Raw genomic sequence first — 25,590 nt, forward strand, 5'->3', positions numbered from 1 at the left:
TTAGCCTCTGTTACGGACATCCCATGATAACCGCTCTCATCTCATGAAAACAACATCTTCAGCCTGAAGATGGGTCCCGACCTGATACATCACCCCATCATGGTGACCAATCCGCCAATCACTGGATATTCCCCCCAAAACATTGCGGCCGCCAGTAGCGCAGCGGTAGAGTTGCCACCTCACAGCGCCAGAGACCCGAGTTCCATCCTGACTACAGATGATGACTTTACAGAGTTTGCACCTTCTCCCTATGACCGCGTGGGTTTTCTCCGGGTACTCCGGTTTCCTCCCACACTCCAAAGATGTTCAGGTTTGTAGATTAATTGGGTTTGGTAAAAATTGTAAATTGTCCCTAGTGTGTAGGATTGCACTAGTACACGGGGTGATCACTGGTCGGCACGGACTCGGCGGGCCGAAGGGCCTATTTCCGTGCAGTATCTCTAAACCAAAAACTAAAATAAATCTTAACCCTTCCAACTCTCATTCCCCCTTATAGGAGCTCCATCAAAACCTTGCTCAATGACCAAAGTTTCTCTCTGATATTTGTGCAGCACCCAAAGGTATTTTACTCCAACAAATGTAAGTACATAGAAAATGTGGAGAAACTCAGCGGGCGAGGCAGCATCCACTGAGTTTCTCCAGCATGTTTGTCTACCTTCGATTTTCCAGCATCTGCAGTTCCTTCTTATCCATAGAAAATGTGGTTGGAGTAAAGCATGTTTTTCTTGCTGGAATTAGCGAATGCCAAAAGCAAAAGAAAAACTGGTCTGAAGAAGGGTTTCAACCCGAAACGTTGCCTATTTCCTTTTCTCCATAGATGCTGCCTCACCCATTGAGTTTCTCCAGCATTTTTGTCTACCTTCGATTTTCCAGTATCTGCAGTTCCTTCTTAAACAGAAAAACTGGTTAATTGAGTTTAGAACTATTGCAATTCCTCAGGCTACTTTACAAGAATAACTTCCCCCGGCTGGGAGCATCAACACAGAGAAACATTCCACCCATCTCTTCAGCTGCTGCAGATGGATTTATGCATTAAAAGTGTCTGTACAGTCACAGATTTGAGCAGAATCTGCAACCTCTCCTTAGCTCCTTCTCCCCTCTGCTACTTTAGGTTAATTTAGTTTAGAGATACAGCTTGCAAACAGGCCCTTCAGCCCACCAAGTCAGTGCCGACCATCGAACACCCTGTACACACTAGAGACAATTTCCATCGGGGAAGAGGTACAGAAGTGTGATAACACACACCTCCTGATTAAGAGACAGTTTCTTCCTAGCTGTTATCAAGTAACTATCCTATCACAAACTAGAGAGCAGTCCTGAGCCACCATCTACCTCATTGGAGACCCACGAACTATCGTTGATCGAACTTTACTGGCTTTATCTTGCACTAAACATTATTCACGTTATTCCCTTCATCATATATCTGTACACCGTGGATGGCTCGATTGTAATCATGTATTGTCTTTCCGCTGACTGGTTAGCATGCAACAAAAGCTTTTCACTGTACCTCGGTACACGCAACAATAAACAAAATTGAAATTCACAGATGCAATTAATCTACAAACCTGCAAGTCTTTGGAGTGTGGGAGGAAAGTGGAGCACCCGGAGAAAACCCACGCGGTCACATGAAGAAGGTACAAACTCCGTACAGATAGCACCCGTAGTCGGGATCGATCCTGGGTCTCTACCACTGTGCCACCATGCTGCTCCTGCGACTGTGTTTTTTTTTAATTGATGTTTTTTTTTCCCTTTTTCCTTCCGCCCACAATATTTAATATGTAAAAGAACATGTGATTCTGTTCCATTCTGTTTGTAGTTTGTTTGTTTGTCTTTTAGCACAAAGTCCGCGAGCATTGCCACTTTTCATTTCACTGCACATTTCGTATGTGTGTGACGAATAAACTAGACTTGACTTGGTTTTACTTCCATTGGTGTGGCAGGATCTCTTATGCAACAGTATAAATGTTTTGTGCCGTGGTCATTTGATACCTGGCCTCTTGGGAGAGACAGGAGTTGGAGCAAGTGAGAGATAGAAAGTGATGGGGACGAAAGACAGACAGACAGGTCTGGATTCCTTATTTCCTCAGTTGCCGAACAACTGCTGTGATTTGTAATACTAATGTAGTATTTCCCCCATCTGATCTGTTTGCCAGATCCCTCTACAAGCAAAGAGACCCAGAGTAACATAACCAGCTCATTCGGTTACTGATGCATCTGCCCGCTGCATTTTCTATCGCCAATTCAGATCAACCAACCTCCCTCCCACACAAACCAACCTCCCTTTTATCGACTCCATCTACACTTCACGCTGCCTCGGCAAGGCCACCAGCATCATCAAGGACCAGTCTCATCCGGGTCATTCCCCTCTTCCATCAGGCAAGCTGTATTGAAGTGTGAACATACATACCTCCAGATTCTGGGACAGTTTCATCCCCGCTGTTATCAGGCAATTCATCCGTCCTCTCACCAACTGGAGAGTGGACCCGACTTCCCTAACAGAGCGGAAACAGACCCTTCGGCCCACAGAGTCCGCGGTGACCAGCGATCACCTTGCACGCTAACACTATAGTACACACTAGGGGCAATTTTACAAGCCAGATGTTGCTTTTGACTCAAAACACAAAGTGCTGGAGATATTCACCAGTTCAGGCAACGTCTGAAGGGAATAGAGAGGTTGGGACCCTTCTTCAGGATCGAAGCATCATCTGTCCACTCTCTCCACTGATGCTGCCTGACCAGTTCTTCCAGCACTTTGTTATGTTGAAGATTTCTGCATCGTAGTCGTTCGTGCCTTCATTACTTCCGACTCAACAAACACCACGCAAACACACACAAATGTATGCGCAAAAGAATAAAATGTTGGAGGAATTTAGCAGGTCTCGCAACTGTATAGGGAATGGACAGATGGCATGACCCTTCTTCAGACATAAAGAATGGAGTATAGGAAGGGTCCCAACCTGCGTGGCACAGCTGGTAGAGTTGCTGCCTTACAGCGCCAGGGACCCAGGTTCAATCCTGACTACGAGTTCTGTCGGTATGGAGTTTGTACATTTTCCCCGCGACCTGCGTGGGTTTTCTCCGGGTGCTCCGGTTTCCTCCCACACTCCAAAGGTGTACAGGTTTGTCGACTGATTGGCTTGGTATAATTGTAAATTGTTCCTGGATTAGTGTGTAGTATTAGTGTGCGGGGAGCTGGTCAGCGCGGATTCAATGGGCCAAAGGACACGTTTCAGCTTCTCCTGAGGAATATCAGAGCCTGTTTAAAACGCTGCACCGGTTTAGAATGCAGGGAGCATGTGTACACACACCTAAACATCTCACGCTTACTTAGAGTTTACGACTACACCTGTCTGTAACTGGAGAAACAATATCAATTACAGGTTTCCCCAAGGCTCCAAATCCCCCTGAACCCAACTGCAGGCTTGAAGTGAGGAAGTGTGATATTCTGTGACATGAGCTGACCTCCCATGAGCAATATGAAGCCAGGATTCGGGGTGGGGGGGGGGGGGGGGGGGGGTGGGGGGGGGCGGCATCTGGCTTCAAAACACTCTACTGCCGTCCCTTAGTTCCGGAACCTACCGTTGCCCACAATAGAAAGTATAAAGGAAATTGGTTGCCATGGTACCGTTGGTACCATGGTGGGATAGTTTCTTCTCAGCGATCATCAGGCAACTGAACCATCCTATCACCAACCAGAGAGCTGTCCTGATCTCTCATATACCTCATTGGAAGCCTTCATACTATCTTTGATCAGACTTTACCTTGCACTAAACGTTATTCCCTTTATCCTGTATCTGTACACTGTGGACGGCTTGATTGTAATCATGTATAGTCTTTCCACTGACTGGATAGCACACAACAAGCAGCTTTTCACTGTACCTCTGTACGTGTGACATTAAACTAACCTCAAGTAAGCAAAGGGAGCTGATGCAAACTTCACAGTTTCTGTACACAGCTTGATTGTAATCATGTATAGCCTTTCCGCAGACTAACATAGACGGCACTCAACAAAAAGCTTTTCACTGTACCTCAGTAGACGTAACAAACAAAACCACACTAATCAGCAGCGATGTTTCTGGGTGCCTGGTCAATGGGGCGAAGGTTTGGTGAGGTGACATTTGGAGACTTATGCACAGTTCTGGTTTCTCAATTACAGGAAGGATGTGGTAGCTTTGGAGAGTGTACAGAAGAGTCAAAGTGTCATTCGTCATGGAAACAGGCCCTTCGGACCCAACTTGCCCACGCCGACCAAGAATCCCCGTCTCAACTAGTCCCACCTGTCAACGTTTGGCCCATGTCCCCCTAAACCTATTTGATCCATGTACCTGTCCAAATGTCTCCTAAATGTAGTTATAGTAATGTTCTAAGGTAGCACCATGGGATCTCTCACTTCCTTCAGAGAGAGTAGAAGGGGTCTCCTTTGCAAAGTGGTGCCTCCTGCAGTGTAGCACTCCCTATGAAATGTACTTTAGGTTTGGGAGTGGGTGTTTGGGATCACCACAACCCTCTCAGTTTCACTTGCCTCTGCCTATGACAATAATGGGAATCCGCAGTCTCCAAGGTCAGAGACAAGAGCGCGAACAGCTGAAATCCAACCACATGGATTGGAGCAGCGCAGCGGTAGAGTTGTTGGCTTACAGCGCCAGAGACCCAGGTTCGATCCCGACTACCGGTGCTGTCTGAATGGAGTTTGTACATTCTCCCTGTGACTGCATGAGATTTCTTTGGGTGCCCCGGTTTAGGTTTGGAGGTTCTGAAAATTTGTAAATTGTAAATTGTCCCGAGTGCGTAGGATAGTGCTAGTGTATGGGGTGATCGCTGGTCAGACATCCAAGTTGAGTGGGTTAATTTAATTTAGTTTATAGATACAGAATGTAAACAGGTCTTTCAGCCCATCGAATCCACGCCAACCAACGATCACCCGGACTCTAGTTCCATCCTACACAGCCAACTAACCCACAAACTGCACGTCTTTGGAATGGGGGAGGAAACCAGAAAACCCACGTGGTCACAGGGTGAACGTACAAACTCCGTTTAGACGGCACCCGAGGTCAGGATCGAACCCGGGACACTGGCGCTGCAAGGCCACAAGTCGACTGCTTCTTCCCACTACCCTTGGCTTCTGTAAATTGTCCCCAGCGTGTAGGGTGCAAAACCAGGATTAACATAGAACTAGTGAACTCGTGATCGATGGTTGGCATGGACTCGGTGGGCCGAAGGGCCCGTTTCCACACTGTATCTCTAAACTAAACACACTGACGCTGCTTCCCATTGAGAACTTGAGTCTTGATCAGACGGTGGACTTGGACTGGAAATGCTTTGAATGTTTTCTTTCCAGAGCCGAGGGGGAGAGTTAAACAAGAACACGGGAGGGATCGGCTCTGGCAGGAGTTGCAATTAAATTCTAGCCTGGATTGTTGCGAACCTAACTGTCATTCAAATCCATCGTGAGGTGGGAGGGTTCGACGTTACAACCACCGTTTCCTTTGGGCCAAAGAATCTCTTTGGCCCGAGCCGATCGCACAGGGTCCAGAGGCAGAGATCGGTGGCTCAGTCTGTGCAACAAAGGAGTGGCCAGGTTACGTTGGACATCAAAGGAATGTTTGGGACAATTCCTCTGTGCACCTTCTGCACCAGGGGAAGATGGAGGGAGTCCAAACAAATTCCTGTGGAATGCAGCAGGTCAGAATTTCCTGGGGGTGTTTCCACAACCTGGGTGTGTTGGCAGTGAAAAATGCAGGGAGTGACTTTTTAGGAGCTTAAAAGGCACTCGGCATGCAGTCTTAACTTCCCCAAAGCACGACTGATGGAAGCATGGCTACCTGCCACACCCTCAGTGGGGACTCCAGAGCCCCCTCTGGACCTACACATTCTCAGCTGGACGCTTAGTTATAACTACCCTGCACTGGCACAACGTTGGCAGCGGAGAACCCAGAGAGACATCATGCTTGGCAGCCGGTCCACCGAGAATCTCAGCGCAGACTTGTTTCCCCCTCTGATCGCCACTCATTTAAGTGTATTGATTATTGAAGGTTGACCATGTTATTGTTGGAAGAGTCAGAGTCATAAAGTGTGGAAACAGGTCCTTTGGCCCAACTTGCCCACACTGAACAACATGTCCCAAACACACTAATCCTACTTGCCGGTGTTTGGCCCAAATCCCTCTAAACCTGTCCTGTACATGTACCCGTCTAATTGCTTGTTAAACATTGCGATAGGCTCCATCTCAACTACCTCCTCCAGCAGCTCATTCCATAAACCCACCACCCTTTACGTAAAAATGTTACCCCTAAGATTCCTAAACAAAACTTTCCTCCTTCACCTTAAACTTATGCCCTTTGGTTCACGATTCCCCTACTCTTGGGCAAGAGACTCTGTGCGTCTGCCCGATCTATTCCGCTCGTGATTTTGTACACCTCAGTAAAGATTAAAAACATTTTTTTTTTAAATCCTTCACATCCTTACACGGACCGTGGGCCGAATCCAGAGGGAACAGCCTGTGGCAGAAGCAGGTTCTGCTGTTGGGAATTGGATAAATAAATAAATATAGAATTGGATTAAATTGAACGATACATCATGGAAACGGATCCTTCAGCCCACCATGTCCACTCCTTCCATCGATCACCCATTCACACTAGTTTAGTTTTAGTTTAGAGATACAGCACGGAAACAGGCCCTTCGGCCCGCCGAGTCCGCACTGACCAGTGATCACCCGCACACTAAAGGGCCTGTCCCACTTTCACGACCTAATTCACGACCTCTGCCGAGTTTGCCCTGGACTCATACTCGCAGCATGGTCGTCACAAGGTCGTATGTCCTAGGAGGTCGTAGGTAGGTCGTGATGCTAGTCGTAGGTACTTGTGGCATCAAGTAGGTCGGAGCATTTTTCTAGCCTGATGAAAAATGTCCACGAGTAAAAAAGGTTGTGAATTGGGTTGTGAAAGTGGGACAGGCCCTTAACACTATCCTACACACACACACACACACTAAGGACAACCCTCGTGGGTTTCCTTCCAGTGTTCCGGTTTCCAAAGACGTGCGGGTTTGTAGGTTAACTGACCCTCTGTAAACCTTCCCCTGGTGTGTGGGGAGTGGATAAGAAAGTTGGATAACATAGAACTAGCACACAGAGTAATCGCTGGTCAGTATGGACTCCGTGGGCCGAAGGGCCTGTTTCCACGCTGTATCTCTAAATAGATCATATAGTCGCCATCACCAATATGCTTGTGGGAGTTTCTTCCACTCAAATTAGCTGCTTCATTTCCCGCATTATAACAGCAACTGTTCTTCAAAAAATAAATCCACTCACTGCAGAGGGAATCTATGGAAGGCGCTATCTAAAAGCAATACTTTCTCTTTACCTAATCATCACAAAGTTCAACGGAGTATGGCTCAGCAAGGGGCAATGGCGCCACTCGGAGGTCGGAGGAGTTCAACAGCGTTGCCCTCTTTGGGGTGCAGACTAAGCAATGGAGGTCAAGGAACGTTGCACAGGATGTTCTCAGGAAGCAGTATAACCAGCTGAAGATCTCGCCATGTTGCAGAGGTTTATATCCGTCATCATATGGAATGCAAATTCAGAATGGGCAAATTGGTGCAGTACAGCAACAGGGTCTTAGGCCCACCATTGCAGTACCAAATACAATGCCAAGTTAAACTAATCTCTGCTCACACATGATCACTGTCCCTCCATATCCACGTGCCTGTTAAAAACCCTCATAAATACCCTTGTGGTATCTGCCTCCGCCACCATCCTTGACAGGGGTTCCAGGCACCCATCACCCTCTCTGTATAAAGCTTCTCCCGCACATCTCCTCCAAACTTTCCCCTTCTCACTTCAAAGCTTCGTCCTCTAATCTTTGGTGTTTCCAATCTGGGGGAAAATAAATCATTCTGGCTATCTACCCAATCTAGGTCTCTCATCGTTTCATACACATCTATCAGGTCTGTCCACAGCCTCTGACACTCCAGAGAAAACAATCCAATTGTGTCCTTCCTCTGCTTATAGCTTTGGCTGGAGCAGGACAAAGCAGTAAAATAAGCCCGTTCATAGTTGTCGAGTAGATAGAGAGGGCAGGAAGGTAATATCCACCACAATGGTGAAAGATAGCTGAAAGCAGACCCAAACAGAACCAAAAGCTGTTGTTGTCAAGCTGGAGAGAGAGAGAGCAGAGGAGATTTACGAGGAAGTTGCCACTAATGACTTTGCCAGGCCCCTTTTCCGGGGTTATGTCCGTGCCCGGGTGGTGTTAGAGTGGGTCTACGCGCTGTCCACGGGCTCCCTGGGGGATTTCCGGGACCGCTGGACACCGCGGGGGGGTTGAATGCTCCTTGACAAGGAATGTAAGATAGTTGTATAATAGTTTATCGTTTGTCATGTATTATGGTGGTGGGTTCTGTTCTTTATTACTGTACTGTATATATTATTTTAATATTTGAATTCATATTTTTGATTGAAAATAATTTAAATATTTTTTTTTTGGTGACTCACCGTTGTAAGATATCTTCAACCTGGGGTTGCCACTGACTGTCGTGGGCTGCGCTCCAAAGCCTTCCACCGTGAGAAGCTGCAGCACGAAGCAGTTCCACAGGAGTTTCATGGTTGTCCTCACGGAGGCGTCACGCTGCAAGCCGGCACAGTCCTGTGGACGGGAGGGAAAGGGAGGGAGAGTTACAGCCCTGGAGATGGAGCGGCTACAGGGGCACCTCCCTCTGCCCACCCACCTACTGCCAGCATCACGGGTAAGGGACTGGATTATCAGCATGCTTACATGCGACATACCCACTAGTATAATTACACACACACGCACACACACACACACACACACAAACACATCTACAAGTACAATCACACACATGCCACATACCCACTAGTACAATTATATACACACACGCACACATTCAAAGACATACACACACCGCACATACAAATAGAAGCACACACACGTATGCACAAGCACATTTATGCGCACACACACACTCCAACACAGTACGTGTACATTCAAAGACATATACGCACCACACACAACATTGCCACAGAAGCACAATTATACACACACACCAACAAATAACCACTCATTGGAGACCCAGGGACTATCATTAATCGGGCTTTACTGGAATTTATCTTGGAAACATCATCATTCTCTTTACCGTGTATCTGTACACTGTGGACGCCCGTGTAATCAGGCATTGCCTTTCCGCTGACTGGTCAGCACACAAAAGCTTTTCACTGTACCTCACACACGCCAACACAGCACAAGTGCACATTTATGCAAAGACATACACACACCACACATCCATACAAATAGAAACACACACACAGACAACATATTTGCACAAGTACACACACAGACACACATCACATACAAGTACACACACACCACACAACACAAATATACACATGCACACTACACACATACATCACATATCAACATAAACATGTGTGTGCACGCACAGACATCACGCATTCACAGGTATGTAAACAGTAATGCCACATATATACACATAAAACACACAAATCCCCACACAAGCGCAGGTACATGCATGCACACAAATACAAACTCACAGATAAACTGATATGCATATATAAACACCATAGACACATGCCCTTCACAGACACACACCGACTTTGGAAACCAATTCACTTTCCGCATAGCAACAGATTCTGGAATGCATTTTAAAAGAACACCCATTCCTCTTTTGTTAACAAGTGAACAGGTACAAGGTTCGGGTTACCCCCCCCTCGCCTTCCCTCTGACACACATCCCCACCCCTCTGTTACCTGCAACAAACACAAACGGCTGAGTGGTGGACAAGTGTACGCTTCCTCTCACCCCCTCTCCCTGCATGCTTGATGATCCTTGGCCCGGCTCCAATCACCGCAAGAAGGGAACCAAAGCGAGACCTGGCTCTGCACAGGTCCGTCGGCATGCGAGGGAGGGGTGGAGTGTGTGTGTGTGTGTGTGTGTGTGTGTGTGTGTGTGTGTGTGTGTGTGTGTGTGAGAGAGAGAGAGAGAGAGAGAGAGAGAGAGAGAGACACACACAGAGTGGGTGAGTGAGAGAAAAAAAGTTAGTGTGTGCGTGTGAGTGAATGTGTGTGTGCGCGTGTTTGAGAGATTGTGTGTGTGTGTGAGAGAGAGGAGTGCGAGAGAGAGTGAGAGAGTGAGAGAGTGAGAGAGTGAGAGAGTGAGAGAGTGAGAGAGTGAGAGAGTGAGAGAGTGAGAGAGTGAGAGAGTGAGAGAGTGCGAGAGTGCGAGAGTGCGAGAGTGCGAGAGTGCGAGAGTGCGAGAGTGCGAGAGTGCGAGAGTGAGAGAGTGAGAGAGTGAGAGAGTGAGAGAGTGAGAGAGTGAGAGAGTGAGAGAGTGAGAGAGTGAGAGAGTGAGAGAGTGAGAGAGTGAGAGAGTGAGAGAGAGAGAGAGAGAGAGAGAGAGAGAGGGAGGCAGCACGCACAGAGGAACAATTTTAACAGAAAGGATCCACAAAGCGTGGCTGCCCGGATATTTAATCCCCCACCCCACACCCCTTTCCCTTCTGCCTCGATCTCTGTGCAGGAGTTTGAGAGCTGTCTTGTATATCGGAGGGAGCCATTCCTCTCCAGTACAGCCCTGTGTAACTTGTGCTATGAACGCACACATCACCAGCCTAGGAGACCCAGATAGTATCAGGCACCAGGGTTCCCCACAACAAACAAACCCTCCCCTTGCGTTCTGCAAGAACTCAGGCTTTTCTTTCCTCTTGTCCTCTGGCACAGTCAAGCGAGCAGGCGCTCTTAAAGAGATTTTGGTGAAACCCTAAGTCACAATTTCAGCCAGAGAACCCCAGCAAGTACTCACACTGGCACCCGACTGCTATGTTCTACCACTTTGCCCAAGTACTGGTATTTTTGAGAAACAATTCCACTGGGCTAGCTTCCAACCCAAATGGGATGAACATCTGTGAGGAGTTTGCCCGTTCTCCCCACGACCATGTGGGTTTCCCACCACATCCCAAAGATGCGCAGGTTTGCAGGTTAATTGGCCCTCTGTAAATTGCCCCGAATGTATCAATACTGTCCCAACCCACACCATGGGAAACGGAGTCTCGGCATTCCCTCTCTCTCCGCCCCAACCTAGAAGTCCTGCTACATCCTCAAATCCCTTCGATATCACCTATTCCGCAGCCAACAATGGAGTGTTGTGGGCTCTACTTTCCCTTGACCATCGGTACGGGCTCGAATTTGTTCCGAGCCTTTTCATACTTTTAGTTGTACTCTCCCCTGAAGGGTCTCGACCCGAAACGTCATCTATTCCTTTTCTCCAGAGATGCTGCCTGACCCGCTGAGTTACTCCAGCATTTTGTGTCTATCTTCTCTTTCCTTGATTGCACACGTAAGAGACTACAGATGCTGGTTATTAAGCAGAAAGAATCTTTAGAAAACTTTACAAGGGTCCCGACCTCAAAGGTCACCTGCCTATTTCCCTCCACAGATGCTGCCTGGCCCGTTGCATTCCACCAGCACTGTGTGTTTGGCTCACTGCTTTGGTTACTGCACAGTGATAATAGGTGGAGGAGTAGGCCATTCGGCCCTTCGAGCCAGCACCACCATTCAATGTGATCATGGCTGATCATCCCCAATCAGTACCCCATTCCTGCCTTTTCCCCATATCCCTGCTATTTTTAAGAGCCTGATCTAGCTCGCTCTTGAAAGTATCAAGTGAACCTGCCTCCACCGCCCTCTGAGGCAGAGAATTCCACAGACTCACAACTCTCTGTGAGAAAAAGTGTTTGCTCGTCTCAGTTCTAAATGGCTTAGTCCTTATTCGTAAACTGTGGCCCCTGGTTCTGGACTCGCCCAACATCGGGAACATGTTTCCTGCCTCTAGCGTGTCCAAACCTTAACAATCTTATACGTTTCAATGAGATCCCCTCTCATTCTTCTCATCCTTCTGATGGGTTGCGAGTTTTCTATAACAGGTATCTCTCTCTCTCTCCCTCCCTCCCGTTCTCTGTAGACGTGGGCGAGACACAAGCCACTTCTCCCAGCAGATCTGTTTTGCAAATTAACTCAGATTCTTCAACCTTTTTATCGGAGCACTCCCTCTACTCCAAACTCTGTCTGTCAAAAGGATTAAAGGGGCAAAGTCGGCCAAGTGCATGGAGTGATTCTGCTCGCTTGTGAACAGACAGCACGGCACGAGTGCATCGTTGTGAATATAGAACAGTTTAGTTTAGAGATACAGCGTAGAAACAGGACCTCCGGCCCACTGAGTCCGCGCCGTCCAGCGATCCCCGCACATTGACAATATCCCACACACACACACACTAGGGGAAATGTTTAATTTATTTCACTGAAGCCAATTAACCAACTAAACCTGGACGGCTTTGGAGTGTGGGAGGAAACCGGAGCACCCGGAGAAAACCCGCGTGGACACGGGGAGAACGTACAAACTCCGTACAGACAGCACCCCATGGTTAGTCTCTGGCTCTGTAAGGCAGCAACTCTACTGCTGTGCTGCCCCTTTTTCTCTGCATTAACAATAAGCGAGTGGAGAAAAGGTGCACAGCACAGGAACAGGCCCTTCGGCCCCACAATGTCGGTGTCGAACATGATGCCAAGATCAACCTTTACCTGCCCGCACATATCCCTCCATTCCCTGCGCACCCGTATGCCTATCCAAAAGTTAAACAAGATTAGTTTAGAGATAGTATGGAGGCAGGCCCTTCGGCCCTCCGTGTCGACCAACTATCCCCTCTCCTCTGCATACATGTGACTCATATCCCTCCATATCCATGTGCCGATCTAAGAGCCTTTTAAATGCTGCTATCATATCTGACTCCACAACTACCCTTAATAACTCGGTCCAGGCTCTGTGTAAAAATCTTGCCCCGCACATTTTCTTTAAACTTTGTCCCTTAAAACTACACCCTCTAGTCTCTGACATTTTCACCCTGGGGGGGAATATAGGTTTATATGTTTCTACCGGTTTCCCCTCAACCTCAGGTGATCCAGGCGAGGGATATGGGCCAAACACGGGCAGGTGGGGCTGGTGCACATGGAGCAGCTTGGTCAGCAGGGGCAAGTTGGGCTGAAGGGCCTGATTCCATGCTGTCCGACTCTATAGTCCCGTCCAAGACACAACCACACAGAGCATGACTGTAATCACTTACAACCCAATGGGATGAACATTGAATTTGCCAATATCCGGTGACATCCACCTTTTTCCCTCCCTCTCCTCCCGGTACCATGTTAACACGCCCACCTTCCCCCTCCCCCTCCCCCACCCCCTTCCTACCATGTCCCTCCCTCCATTTTCAATCCTTTTCTACCCTTATTTGACACGTTCACAAGTTATAGGAGCAGAATTAGGCCATTCAGCCCATCAAGTCTACTCCGTCATTCAATCATGGCTGATCTATCCTTCCCGCTCAATTCCCATTCTCCTGCCTTCTCCCGATAACCGCCAACACTCGTGCTAATCAAGAATCAATCTGCATCTTAAAAATAACCATTGACTTGGCCTCCACAGCCGTCTGTGGCAATGAATTCCACAGATTCACCACCCCTTTGTCATTTTCTTTACAGGATAGCATGCAGCCAAGAGGGCAGCACAGTGGCACATTGGTAGAGTTGTTGCCTTACAGCACCGGAGACCCGGGTTCGATCCTGACCACGGGAGTTGTCTGTACAAAATTTCTACATTCTCCCTGTGATCACCTGGGTTTTCTCAGAGTGCCCTGGTTCCCTCCCACACGTAACCAATTTACCAAGGTTACTTGGCTCGGTAAAAAAAATGTAAACTGTCCCACGTGTGTAGTATAGTGCTGGTGTACGGGGTGATCGCTGATCTGCACGGACTCGGTGGGCCAAAGGGCCATTTTCAAGCTGTATCTCGAAAGTCTATTGCAAAGTCTAAAAGGTTTACACTGTACCTCGGTACATGTAACAAGAAGAAACTAAACTAAATTCAGTTTTCTTTTGTTCAATCTCACTTGGTAGAAAAAAAGCTTCATGGTAATATTTGAATAACATTAATATATTAATAAAGTTCAATATTTCTACCTGAAAACCATTTAAGAACACGAGTGGAATTTACAGCTGGACGTCCAACAGTTCAATTCCCACTCCAGCAGATGGATTGCAATTGTCCTGCCAGCTCCCAGCTGCTCCCAATAATGTCTACAGATGTGGACATGAGATCAAAGATGAATTTTTAAGGCAGAGTGCCATGCGACAGAATTATACGGAGCGTAACAAACTGGTGATAGATTCAAGAATCACCCAGCCTCTCTAACCCAGCGATGGTCCCATCACATTGCAGGTCGTTCGTTGCTCTACCGATAACATCTGGGATGAGAAACGTGTACAGATGGGTCCATAGTTTAATGAACCAGGCATTTTATGTAATTGGGACCTCACTGCCCTTCTTGGCTGTTTAGCAACAAGGCCCACAAGGGATCAGAGGGCAGAGGTCAGGAATCTGACTACACAAACTACACGCGTGTTTAGTTTAGAGATACAGGAACAGAAACAGACCCTTCGGCCAAACGAGTCCGCACCGACCAGCAATCCCCCGCACGTGATTACTACCCTACACACACACACAAGGGACAATTTTAATTTTTAATATAATGCCAATTAACCTACAAACCTGAACATCTTTGGAGTGTGGGAGGAAACTGAAGATCCCGGAGAAAACTCATGCAGGCCACGGGGGAGAAGGTACAAACTGCATACAGGCACCGCCTGTAGTCTGGATCAGACACAGGTCTCTGGCACTGTAAGGCAGCAGCTCTACCACTATGCCACATTGCCGCCCACCAGATGTGTAGAAAGGAACTGCAGATGCCAGATCATACCGAAGAAAGACACAAAGTGCTGGAATAACACCTCATATTCCGCTTGCGCAGTTTACAACCCAGCAGTATGGGTTGAAGAAGGGTCTCGACCCAAAACATCACCTATTTCTTTTCTCCAAAGATGCTGCCTGACCTGCTAAGTTACTCCAAGATTTTGTCTCTATCTTCGGTACAAACATTGGTTTATCTAATTTTATGTAACCCCTACATTCCTCTCTCCGCCACCATACTACTTCCACTGTTCGCATACCTTTATCCCTTCGTTATCACCTCTTCCCCACCCAACAATGGGCCATTATGGCCTCCATCCTTCCTTGGTCATCTGTTGCCGGCTTTGCTTTGTTCTTGTCTTTTATTAGCTCCACCCCCCCTTCCACCCCACCCCCTCAACTTTCAGTCTGAAGCAAAGATCTTATAGCAGAGCAAGATGGCCTACTCCTACGCAAAACACGTAGTACGGTCATGGGCAGACTCATGGGCGATTATAGGACCCATTTTAGCAACCAGCCTCCACCATCTTGTTCCGCCATCTTGCTTCCAGCCAAAGATCGGATCTTTGCTTCCGCCTCCGCTCCCGTATCTTCGCAAGTCTTTGACTTGGGCGGGGAGAGGAGGTGCGCGGCCCGGGGCAGTGGGGAGAGGTGGTGCGTGACCCGGGGCAGCGGGGAGAGGGGGTGCGTGGCCCGGGGCAGTGGGGAGAGAGGAGGGGAGCAGTGCAAGTGGGGTAGTGGTGGCGCAGGAGGGTTAAGTAGGGCCAGGGGAGGGAGAGAGCAAAGATCTTATAGCAGAGCTCCGCGATAAGATCTTTGGGAGAGAGAGAGAGGTGGAGTAGGGGCCGGGGTGCAGAGAGCATGGGGAGAGATGTGGGGGGGGGGCTGGTGGGTTAAGGGACTACAGCCTAGGAGGGGGTGGGGAGACATTGTAGTGTGGGGGGAGGCGAGGGAGTGCGGGGGGGGGGGGGGGGGGGGGGGGAGATAGGGTCTAGTGTGTGTGAAGTTGCGGGGAGGTTTACAATGTTTCTTATTTAATGTCCCTTGTCTAGTCTGAAATAAAGTTCATCGTTGGATATAAAAATCAGAAGAAATATAATTGTGTGTGTTATATGATTATATACATTTATATCACATTCATGTATGTGTGTTTATAAACATTTTATTCTTTAACAAGAATTAACAGAAGTATGAACTAACAGAATTATGAATCTAACCCTATATCACACACAAAAACTGATCCCCCGCAACGTTGATTACACTGCGAGTCGGGTCGGATCAGGTAGGCTCTGGTTACTAAAATGGGTGGGGAAAAATGCCCAGGATCCCCTCCGTAGCGTACTACACGTCAGCACATTGCATTTCGCAGGAGTAGCCTATCTTGCTCCGCTATAGGATCTTTGGTCTGAAGAAGGTCCCAATGCAAAACGTCCCCCTTTATTTTTCTCCGGAGATGCTGCCTGGCCCGCTGAGTTACTCCAGCACTTTGTGTCAGCTTGCCGACCACAGGGAAATCTCTACTCTTGTTTGCAGATGTTTTTCAGCTGGGTTCACATCGAAGTGTACGATTTGATATACGTGGGCGCACAGTGGCGCAGCTGGTAGTGCCTCTGCCTCACAGCGCCAGAGACCCGGGTTATATCCTGATCACGGGTGCTGTGTAGGTGTGCCCGGTTCCACTATGACCATGTGCAATTCCCCCAGGTCAGAGTGGAGAAACAGGCTCTTCGGCCCGACTTGCCCACGCTGACCAACATATCCCATCGACACTAGTCCCACCTGCCTGCGTTTGGCCCATATCCCTGTAAACCTATTCTATCCATGTACTTATCTAAATGTTTCTTACACACTGTGATAGCATCTGCATAAACTGCCTCCTCTGGCAGCTTGTTCCATGCACCTCCCATCCTTTGTGTAAAAAGGTTGCCCCTCAGGCTCCAATTAAATCTTTCCTCCCTCACGTTAAAGCTATGTCCTCTGGTTCTCGATTACCCTAGTCTGGGTAAAAGACTCACCCAATCTGTTCCTCATGTGATCTTATACACCTCTATAAGATCATCCCGCACTGCAAGGAATAAAGTTCTATCCTGCCCAATCTCTCCCTATAACCCAGGCCCTCGATTTAGGAGGTGCTCTGGTTTCTTCCCACATCCCAAAGATGTGCAGGTTTTTCAGGTTAATTGGCATCTGTAAATTGCCCCAGTCTTTTCGGGAAGTGGGATAACAGAACTAGTATGAAGGGCTTGATTGATGGTTGATATGGACTCAGTGGGCCGAAGGGCCTGTTTCCAGGCTGTATCTCTAAACCAAACTAAATCAGATTCTTTATGGGGCAATGGCCCTTGGCACAGTTGTCTGAACAAAACAAAATAGTTAAAACACATTTGGGCTGAATTCTGGGTGAGGGAGCCCAGAAATAAGACTGAATGACTTGTTTATGCGCGGTGTAGGGAGCATCTGGAATTTTATCCAGTAAATAGCAGCAGAGACTGGAGTCAATTGGGGTGGTGTTTTTTCTGGCTGTTTGGGTCAAAATAAGTTCATAATTCATAGGAGCAGAATAAGGCCATTCAGTCCATCGAGTCCACTCAGCCATTCATTCATGGCTGGTCTATCTTACCCTCTCGACCCCATTCTCCTGCCATCTCCCGGTGACCTTTGACACCTTTACTAATCAAGAACCTCTCAATCTCCGCTTTAAAAATACCCAATGTCTTGGCCTTCACAGGAATTCCACAGATTCACCACCCTCTGCAGAAATTACTCTTAATCTCCTTTCTAAAGGTACGTCCTTTTATTCTGAGGCTACGCCCTCTGGTCCTAGACTTGAGGGCTTGCTCCCTTTCAGTACAATTCTAAAATTAAAATTTGGAATTCCTACCCACCCTCAGCTCAGGCTGTGGCATAGAATCGATTCAAGATATTTATTGAGGGAGCAATAGACAATAGGTGCAGGAGTAGGCCATTTGGCCCTTCGAGCCAGCACCGCCAATCAATGTGATCATGGCTGATCATCCCCAATCAGTACCCCGTTCCTGCCTTCTCCCCATATCCCCTGCCATCTTTAAGAGCCCTATCTAGCTCTCTCTTGAAAGTATCCAGAGAACCGGCCTCCACCGCCCTCTGAGGCAGAGCCTTGAGATGAGATTCAGAATAGTGGCGCATAGATGAAAGATCAACCATGATCTTATTTAATGGCTGACCAGGAATGAGGGGCCAAATAGACTATCTTTGCATCGATTTATTTTGCCCTTATATTCCAACGAGGGTTGTTAGAGCCAAGCAAAAACTGCTGGAGTAACTCGGCAGGTCAGGCAGCATCTATGGCGGGAATGGAAAGGTGATGTTTCAGGTTGGAACCTTCTTCAGACTGGTTTGCTGTATGGAGGTGGGGAGGGGGAAGGAGGTGGGGGGTGGGACAAACTCTGGCAAGCAATAGGCGGATACAGGTGAGGAGGGGGGGGTGGGTGACTGGCAGACTGCTGGACAAAGGATAGAGGTGAAAAGGAGACAAAAGGCTGTCAGATAAGTAGAGCCAGGAGGGACGGTATTTAGAGTTATGGATGCAAAACAGGAGCAGTGAAGATGCAGATTAATCATGGATGATGGAAAAGGCTCAAGGGACGGAGGTCTTTTTCTGTGCCTATGTTCGTACATAACTGACTTCCAACCAGGAAAACCCTTACAGCGTGAAAATACAGGCTTCAAATCCTCACCAGACAAGGCAAGTTGATTTCCCCCCTAACATGTCGATAGGTCCATGCTTGATGGAAGAAAAATTCTGAGTGCAACTCATTGTCCAGTCTCTGATTTGCCACACTGTTGCAGTTTTGGCTTGTCCAGGTCGCATTCAGCACAGCGCACAGATGGGAACTGCACAGAAAACAGCCACGCTCTCTCCACGGTTTCCCCCTACATCGCAAAGACGTGCGGGTTTGAAAGTTAACTGGCTTCAGTAAATTGCTGTGAGTGTGTAGAGAGTGGATGAGGAAATGGGATAACATAGAGCTCGTGCGAACATGATCAGCTGTCGGAGTGGACTTGGTGGGCCGAAGGACCCGTTTCCATGCTGTATCGTTCAATCGATCATAATTTGCAAGCTGAATCAGTAGTAAGGAAGGTAAATGCATTGTTCGTATTCATTTTGAGAGGACTAGAATTTAAAACCGGCTGCATTTGGAATATTGTGACCCGCTTTGAGCCCCATATCTGAGGAAGGATGTGCTGGCGTTGGAGAGGGGAGGTCCAGAGGAGGTTTATGAGAATGATCCCGGGAATGATTGGGTTAATGTACGATGAGCATTTGATCGTTTCGGGCCTGTACTCGCTGAAGTACAGTACAGAAGGATGAGGGGACATCTTTGAAATTTACCGAACAGTGAAAGGTCTGGATATAGTGGATGTGGAGAGGATGTTTCCACTGGTGGGAGAGTCTAGGACTAGAGGACACAGCCTTAGAATATAAACGGAGACCAGGAGGAATTTCTTTGGTCAGAGGGTGGTGAATCTTTGGAAATCATTTCCACAGACAGTGGAGGAGGCCAAACCATTGAGTATTTTGAAAATGGCGACTGTCAGGTTCCGGTATATTACGAGTATCAAAGGTTACGGGGAGAAGGCAGGAGAATGGGGTTGAGCCATGATTAAATGGCAGAGTGGACTTGATGGGCTGAATGGCCTAATTCTACTCCTACGATTTAAGAACACAATCCCATCGCAACACATTGGTGGAGAGAGTTGTCACTCGGTCTCTGGGAATTAATCACTGCCCTTGAAATCGACAGAGGTTGTTACTAAACAAATGCACACAAATAGTTCCCCCTCCCCACCCATCCCCCAAATCTTCAGGCCACCAGTTCTTCGTGATACTTTGCTGACACTAATTGCTCAATTGAATCGCAGGGACAAAGCAGCAGACCAATGTACACTGGGCGAATTCTGTAATTACATCTTTCTCACAAATTGCCCAAATCACAGTGACAAACAAGCCCATTAGGCACAGAGCTGGGGCGATCAACTGCGACATACCTTTCTTTCATCTGTTCTTTGTACCTGCTCGTATACGACGGTCCAGTCTCCCCGTCTCTCAGTCTGAAGAAGGGCTTCGACCAGAAACGTCACCTATTCCTTTTCTCCAGAGATGAGGCCTGACCCGTTGAGTTATTCCAGCATTTTGTGTCTATCTTCTGTGTAAAGAATCTGCATCGGCAGGTCCTTCCGACACAACCGCTGTCTGAAGAAGGGCCTCGACCCAAAACGTCACCTATTCCTTTTCTCCAGAGAAGCGGCCTGACCCCCGAGTTACTCCAGCTTTGTGTCTAACTTTGGTATAAACCAGCATCTGCAGTTCCTTCCTACACGACTGCCGTCTCTACTGTACAGCCACTCAGCTGCCTTCCATTAGCAAGGCCAACGCCAGAGCCACTCTGCATAACATTCCTCTATTTTCCACAACATTAAGCCAAAACCAGCACTAGCTACAAACACACACGTAGACTTAAAGTCCAACTAGCATTTCAGCACACATTGCAGATTCATCATACTGGCCCCTGCACAACAGCTAATTATTAATGGGGGAGGGAGGGAGAGAAAGAGGATAGGGATGCAAATTTGTGCTTTAATTAAACTTTTCAAAAAATAACATTTTCTGCAGAATAAAAATATATAAACAAACCAAAAAAACGCACAAAATAATTCTTCATTTATTCTTAGCATCTATACATTCAGTGGGTGTCATACCCTAGTGTTATAACATAAAGCATTGAACAGTAGAGCAGAGGACCAGGCCCTTCGGCCCACAATGTCTCTGCTGAACAGGATGCCAAGAGCAGCTCCTGCAATCATGTAATGGCTTTTCACTGACTGGATAGCATGCAGCAACAAAGCTGTTCACTGTACCTCGGTACATGTGACAATAGTAAACTAAACCAGTCTTTACACAACGCACCCTTCCACTCATGTGGCCCCTTGGGGTGATGTCGCCTTCCCTTGTTCAACGCCTCACCAGACTCAGCCCCTCAAGTACATGAAGTCAGGCAAGAAAGGAACTGCAGATGCTGGTTCACATAAAAAAAGACAAAGTCTTGGAGTAACTCAGCAGGTCAGGCACAATCTCCGAAGAACATGGATAGGTGACGTTTCTGGGCCAAAGAATTGTCCAGACCAGAAACATCACCCATTCATGCTCCCCGTGTTCTGTCTGACTCGCTGAGTTTAGTTTTAAAGATACAGTGCCGAAACAGGCCCTTCGGCCCACCGAGGCTGCACCGACCAGTCATCACTCCGATTACAATTTTCAATTTTACCGTGGCCAATATACCTACAAACCTGCACATCTTTGGAGTGTGGGAGGAAACCAGAGCACCCAGAGAAATCCCACAAGGTCACAGGGAGAACGTACAAGTGGCGTACAGACAGCACCCATAGACAGGATCGAACCTAGGTCTCTGGCGCTGAAAGACAGCAACTCTACCGCTGCGCCACCGTGCTGCTCTTGAATTACTCCAGCACTTTATGCCTTTTTATTTAGCATTGATTAAGATGCGGACTGAGCAATGGAATTGGTCAAAGTACTTTGGATTTACTCTTGAAACATGTCTATGCTCATGAGAGTTTACCTGTACTGCAAAGATTCAATGATCTCTCCATATATCTCCTGTGGCTCTGCACTATAACCTGTTCGCTAACACACCTCAAGGCATCTTGTGATATTTAAAAGCAAGAACTTGTCTGTGTTGTAATTAACTAATTTGTACGAATTGATTCAGAAATGAATGGCAACTGAATGGCTTCTGCATCAACTGACAAGTGGGAAAGACTTGCATTTACATAGTGCCCAGCATATCCCTCACAGGACGTTCCAAAGCACTCGGCAGCCAAACGGTGGAACTAGGTTTAAGTTTATTATTGTCACATGTACCAAAGTACAGTGAAAAGCTTTGTTTTACATGCTATTCAGCCAGATCAGTTTCTAGTAAAATAGGTAGAACAAAGGTGAAGATGCAGCATGCCACAAAGAGCTTTGGGGCTGCACAGTGGCACGGCAGTAGACTTCCGACCTAACAACGCCAGAGGCCCGATTTCAATCCTGACCTCGGCTGCTGTCTATGTGGAGTTTGCATGTTCCCCGAGTCCATGTGGGATTAGTTTAGTTTAGAGCTACAGTGTGGAAACGGTCCACCGAGTCTGTGCCGACCAGCGATCACCTGTACACTTGTTCTATCCTACACACTTGGGACAATTTACAGAAGCCAATTCACCTACAAACCTGCACGTCTTTACAGTGTGGGAGGAAACCGGAGCACCCAGAGAAAACCCACACGGTCACAAGGAGAATATGCGAACTTTGTACGGACAGCACCCGTAGCTAGGATCGAACCGAACCTGGGTCTCTGGCGCTGTCAGGCAGCAATTCTACCGCTCCTCTGGGTGCTCCAGTTTCCTCCCACATCCCAAAGACGTGCATGTTTGTGGATGTTGTGGCCTCTGTAAATTGCTCTTAGGGAGTAGATGTGGCTTTGTGTCCTTTTTTGTAAAACAGACCCTTCTTCACCTGCAGTTCCTCGATTCTGTTCTCCAGCGATACCGCCCGAGTTACTCCAGCACTTTGTGTCATTTTGTGTAAAACAGCATCCGCAGTTCCTTGCTCCCTCATAGAACTAACATGAACAGATGACCAATGGTCAGCATGGACTCGGTGGGTCGAAGGGTCCGTTTCCATGTGGGGTCTATAAACTAAACTAAACTATTCAATGATTCCAATAAACCAAGGCAACCAAACCACCACAGGATTTGGCTGTCAAGCCAACACAATCAATTTAAACACATTCACTTAATGTGCGCAGGTGGGACCCGTGCTGGTAATGCGATGCTGTTTCTCAGCCCATAATTCACACTGTCTTTCGTGCTTTATTCATTTGAAATGCTTTTGATTTATTGGCACTTATCTTGTTTTCCAGAAGGGTTTGAAAAAAACGAGTAAAGCTTCAAGGTTAATCAGGTGAGCAACAGCTCCGACAGTGATATGACAAGAGTGATTCAGATGATCAACATTAACCACATCACATTCAACAGAAACTATTTAACGTGTGTTTTCACCTAATCTTTAGCATTATGAATACAGACCTCTGACTAACATGTCTCGGATGCTTGGAAATCGACGGAATGCATGTGAAATGCATCCACACGATGACAGTGTAGAGAGCCCTGTCCATTCATTTTATTGACTCCATGGGTACAGAATGCGGCTCCAAGACTCTTGTCCAAGACAGCTGTGGAGGCCGTCAGTACTATCATTAAGGTGCAGACTGATGGATTCTGGATTAGTACGGGTGTCAGGGGTTATGGGGAGGCAGGAGAAGGGGGTTGAGAGGGAAAGATAGATCAGCCATGATAGAACGGCGGATAGACTTGCTGGGACGAATGGCCTAATCCTGCTCTAAAACTTATGAATTTTGGCCCACCGAGTCCGCACTAACCAGCGATCAGCCCGTACACTGGCACTATCCAACACACTGGGGACCATAGACAATTTTAACAAAGCCAATTAACTTACAAACCTGTAGGTCTTTGGAGTGTGGGTGGAAACCGGAGCACCTGGAGGAAACCCCATGCGGTCACAGGGAGAACGTGGAAACTCCCTACAGACAAGCACCCGAGGTCAGGATCGAACCCGTCTCTCCAAGGCAGCAACTCTGGTACAGAGGTACAGTGAAAAGTGTTGTTTTGAACGCTATCTGATAACACCAGATAATACTACAAACAAATACAGAGTGCAGAATATCACTCTCCGCATTGTAAGCACCAATTCCACATACAAAGTCCAATGTCCACAATGAGCTAGAGGTAAAACTGTGAGCAATAGCCCTGCATGAACCCAACACACGCCCTGTTCTTTTGCATCATCAATATAGTGCTTTTATAGGACATAGAACAGTGCAGCGCAAGTCCAGGCCCTTCAGCCCACTGTATCAGTGCCGACCCCGATACCCACTTAAAATTATATGCCTGCACATGAGCCATATCCCTCCATTCCCTGCCTGTTCATGGGTCAGTTTAAAAGCATCTTAAATGTCACTGGCATACCTGCTACCATCACCCTCCTGTTCCAAATGGAATAAGGGGAAAATTCAGCAAACTGGATCTCCCTTTCTTAAACATGTTTTGGTGTTCTGGCCCCCCTGTGTACAAGAGTTTAACACATACTTGTCATTCAAAATCAAGTCACAGTCCATTCACTATTTTGTGACATCTAAACTGTGATCCTAAAGTGCGATTTTCAGAGCGGTCCTCAAGATCAGAGAAAACAAAAACAATTCTTGAGAGGAGAGTTTAGTTTAATTTAGAGATACAGCACGGAAACAGGCCCTTCGGCCCACCGAGTCCGCACTGATCCATTGCACTGGTTCGATCCTACACACCAAGGGAAATTTACAGAAGCCAATTAACCTGCAAACCTCACGCCTTTAGACTGTGGAAGGAAACCGGAGCACCCGGAGAAAACCCACGCGGTCAGAGGGAGAACGTCCAAACTCCGTACAGGCAGCACCCGAGGTCAGGATCGAACTGGAACCGAGAGGCAGCAAATCTACCGCGGCGCCACAGTGCCGTCCCCTGGGATGGATCACACCAATGGATTTACTATAAGGGTGCGAGATCTGAGAATCATGATTAAATGACCTACACAAACTGAGAGATGAACTGTAAAAAGCCCAGGCTAAATTGCAGACAAAATTACAGAAAAGTAATACAGGTCCAACATCGATTTTCCAGCACCTTTGGTTCCAGAGCCTTGCTGGATTCGTCGTTTTGCCTGACCAACATGGTCATAGACAGGGGCCGAGATTACCGGCTCGCAAAGTCGGCTATGGGAACGGATCCGCCGGCACCGGCCAGGCTGCAGTTCCAGAGCCCCGGCCGCAGGGGGGGTAAACTCGACCCGCCGAATGGCTGCCCCGATGAGGTCGAGATCGGCCGCCTCTCCCAGCCTAGGTGCCACATTTACGGGGGGACTTCCAGTGGAGATTTAAAGTGCGCTCTTGTCATTTTGTCCGGATTAAAGCAGGTGGCAGACCATCGGTGGTGGACCTGTACTGATTTTTGAATTGATTGCGTTAATTTCCACGTCAGTACTGGGATGGAATCGGCCGATTCAACGATGGTGTTGAAGCCAAAATTCCATTCTACAACACTCCCATGGAATGGCCGCAGATGACTCATCATTCTTTTCAAAGAAATGCACAAAGCGAAACTTCAATGAGGCTTTCGTGAATGAAGAAATCTCATCAGAATCTGATTAATTGACTCAACCTGCTGCAAATGTAAAATGACATTCCAAGAACCTTTGGCTAGGTTCAGGTTTATTATTGTCACATGTACCGAAGTAGAGTGAAAAGTTCTTTCTTGCATGCTATCCAAACAGAACAGATATTATAAATAAATACAATCAAGCTAAACTCAAGTACAATAGGTAGAACAAAGGGGAAGGTGCAGAGTGCAGAATATGCAGCCGTTCTCAGCATTGTAGCGCATCAGTTCCAGAGACAAAGTCCAATGTCCACAACGGGGTAGAGGTGAATCGACAGTACCCTAAGCTTCTGGAAGGACCGTTCGGAAGCCTGGTAACAAAGGGAAAGAAGCTGTTCCAGAATCTGGTGGTGCCCACTTTCAAACTTGTGCCGGAAAAAAAGGAATGACCAGCGTGGGACATGTAATGATGCAGCGTTTTTTTGGATGACCACCGATCACCCGTTCAAACTAGTTCTGT

The 25,590-nt window shown here is 47.5% G+C and overlaps 1 protein-coding gene and 1 long non-coding RNA gene across 6 annotated transcripts in view; one reads left to right on the forward strand and one right to left on the reverse strand.

The window, feature by feature from the left end:
- LOC116983325 (semaphorin-3B-like) overlaps positions 1 to 25,590 on the reverse strand; it is a 261,802-nt gene that overhangs the window by 94,211 nt on the left and 142,001 nt on the right. For 4 of the 5 annotated variants that reach the window (XM_033037035.1, XM_033037033.1, XM_033037036.1 and 1 more), the window contains exon 2: positions 8,492 to 8,642. In XM_033037035.1, coding sequence (XP_032892926.1) covers positions 8,492 to 8,600 — 109 coding nt within the window. In that variant the 5' untranslated portion in view covers positions 8,601 to 8,642. Of the gene's footprint in view, positions 1 to 8,491; positions 8,643 to 9,781; positions 9,938 to 25,590 lie in introns of those variants that run through there. The other variant, XM_033037034.1, reaches the window with a different exon arrangement.
- On the forward strand, positions 1,768 to 24,855 carry LOC116983327. The gene is made up of 3 exons (XR_004414672.1): positions 1,768 to 1,916; positions 9,936 to 9,941; positions 24,843 to 24,855. It is a non-coding gene; the product is annotated as an uncharacterized LOC116983327 (long non-coding RNA).

This window comes from Amblyraja radiata, chromosome 18 (genome assembly GCF_010909765.2).
Source record: "Amblyraja radiata isolate CabotCenter1 chromosome 18, sAmbRad1.1.pri, whole genome shotgun sequence".
NCBI classification, from domain to species: Eukaryota; Metazoa; Chordata; class Chondrichthyes; order Rajiformes; family Rajidae; genus Amblyraja; species Amblyraja radiata.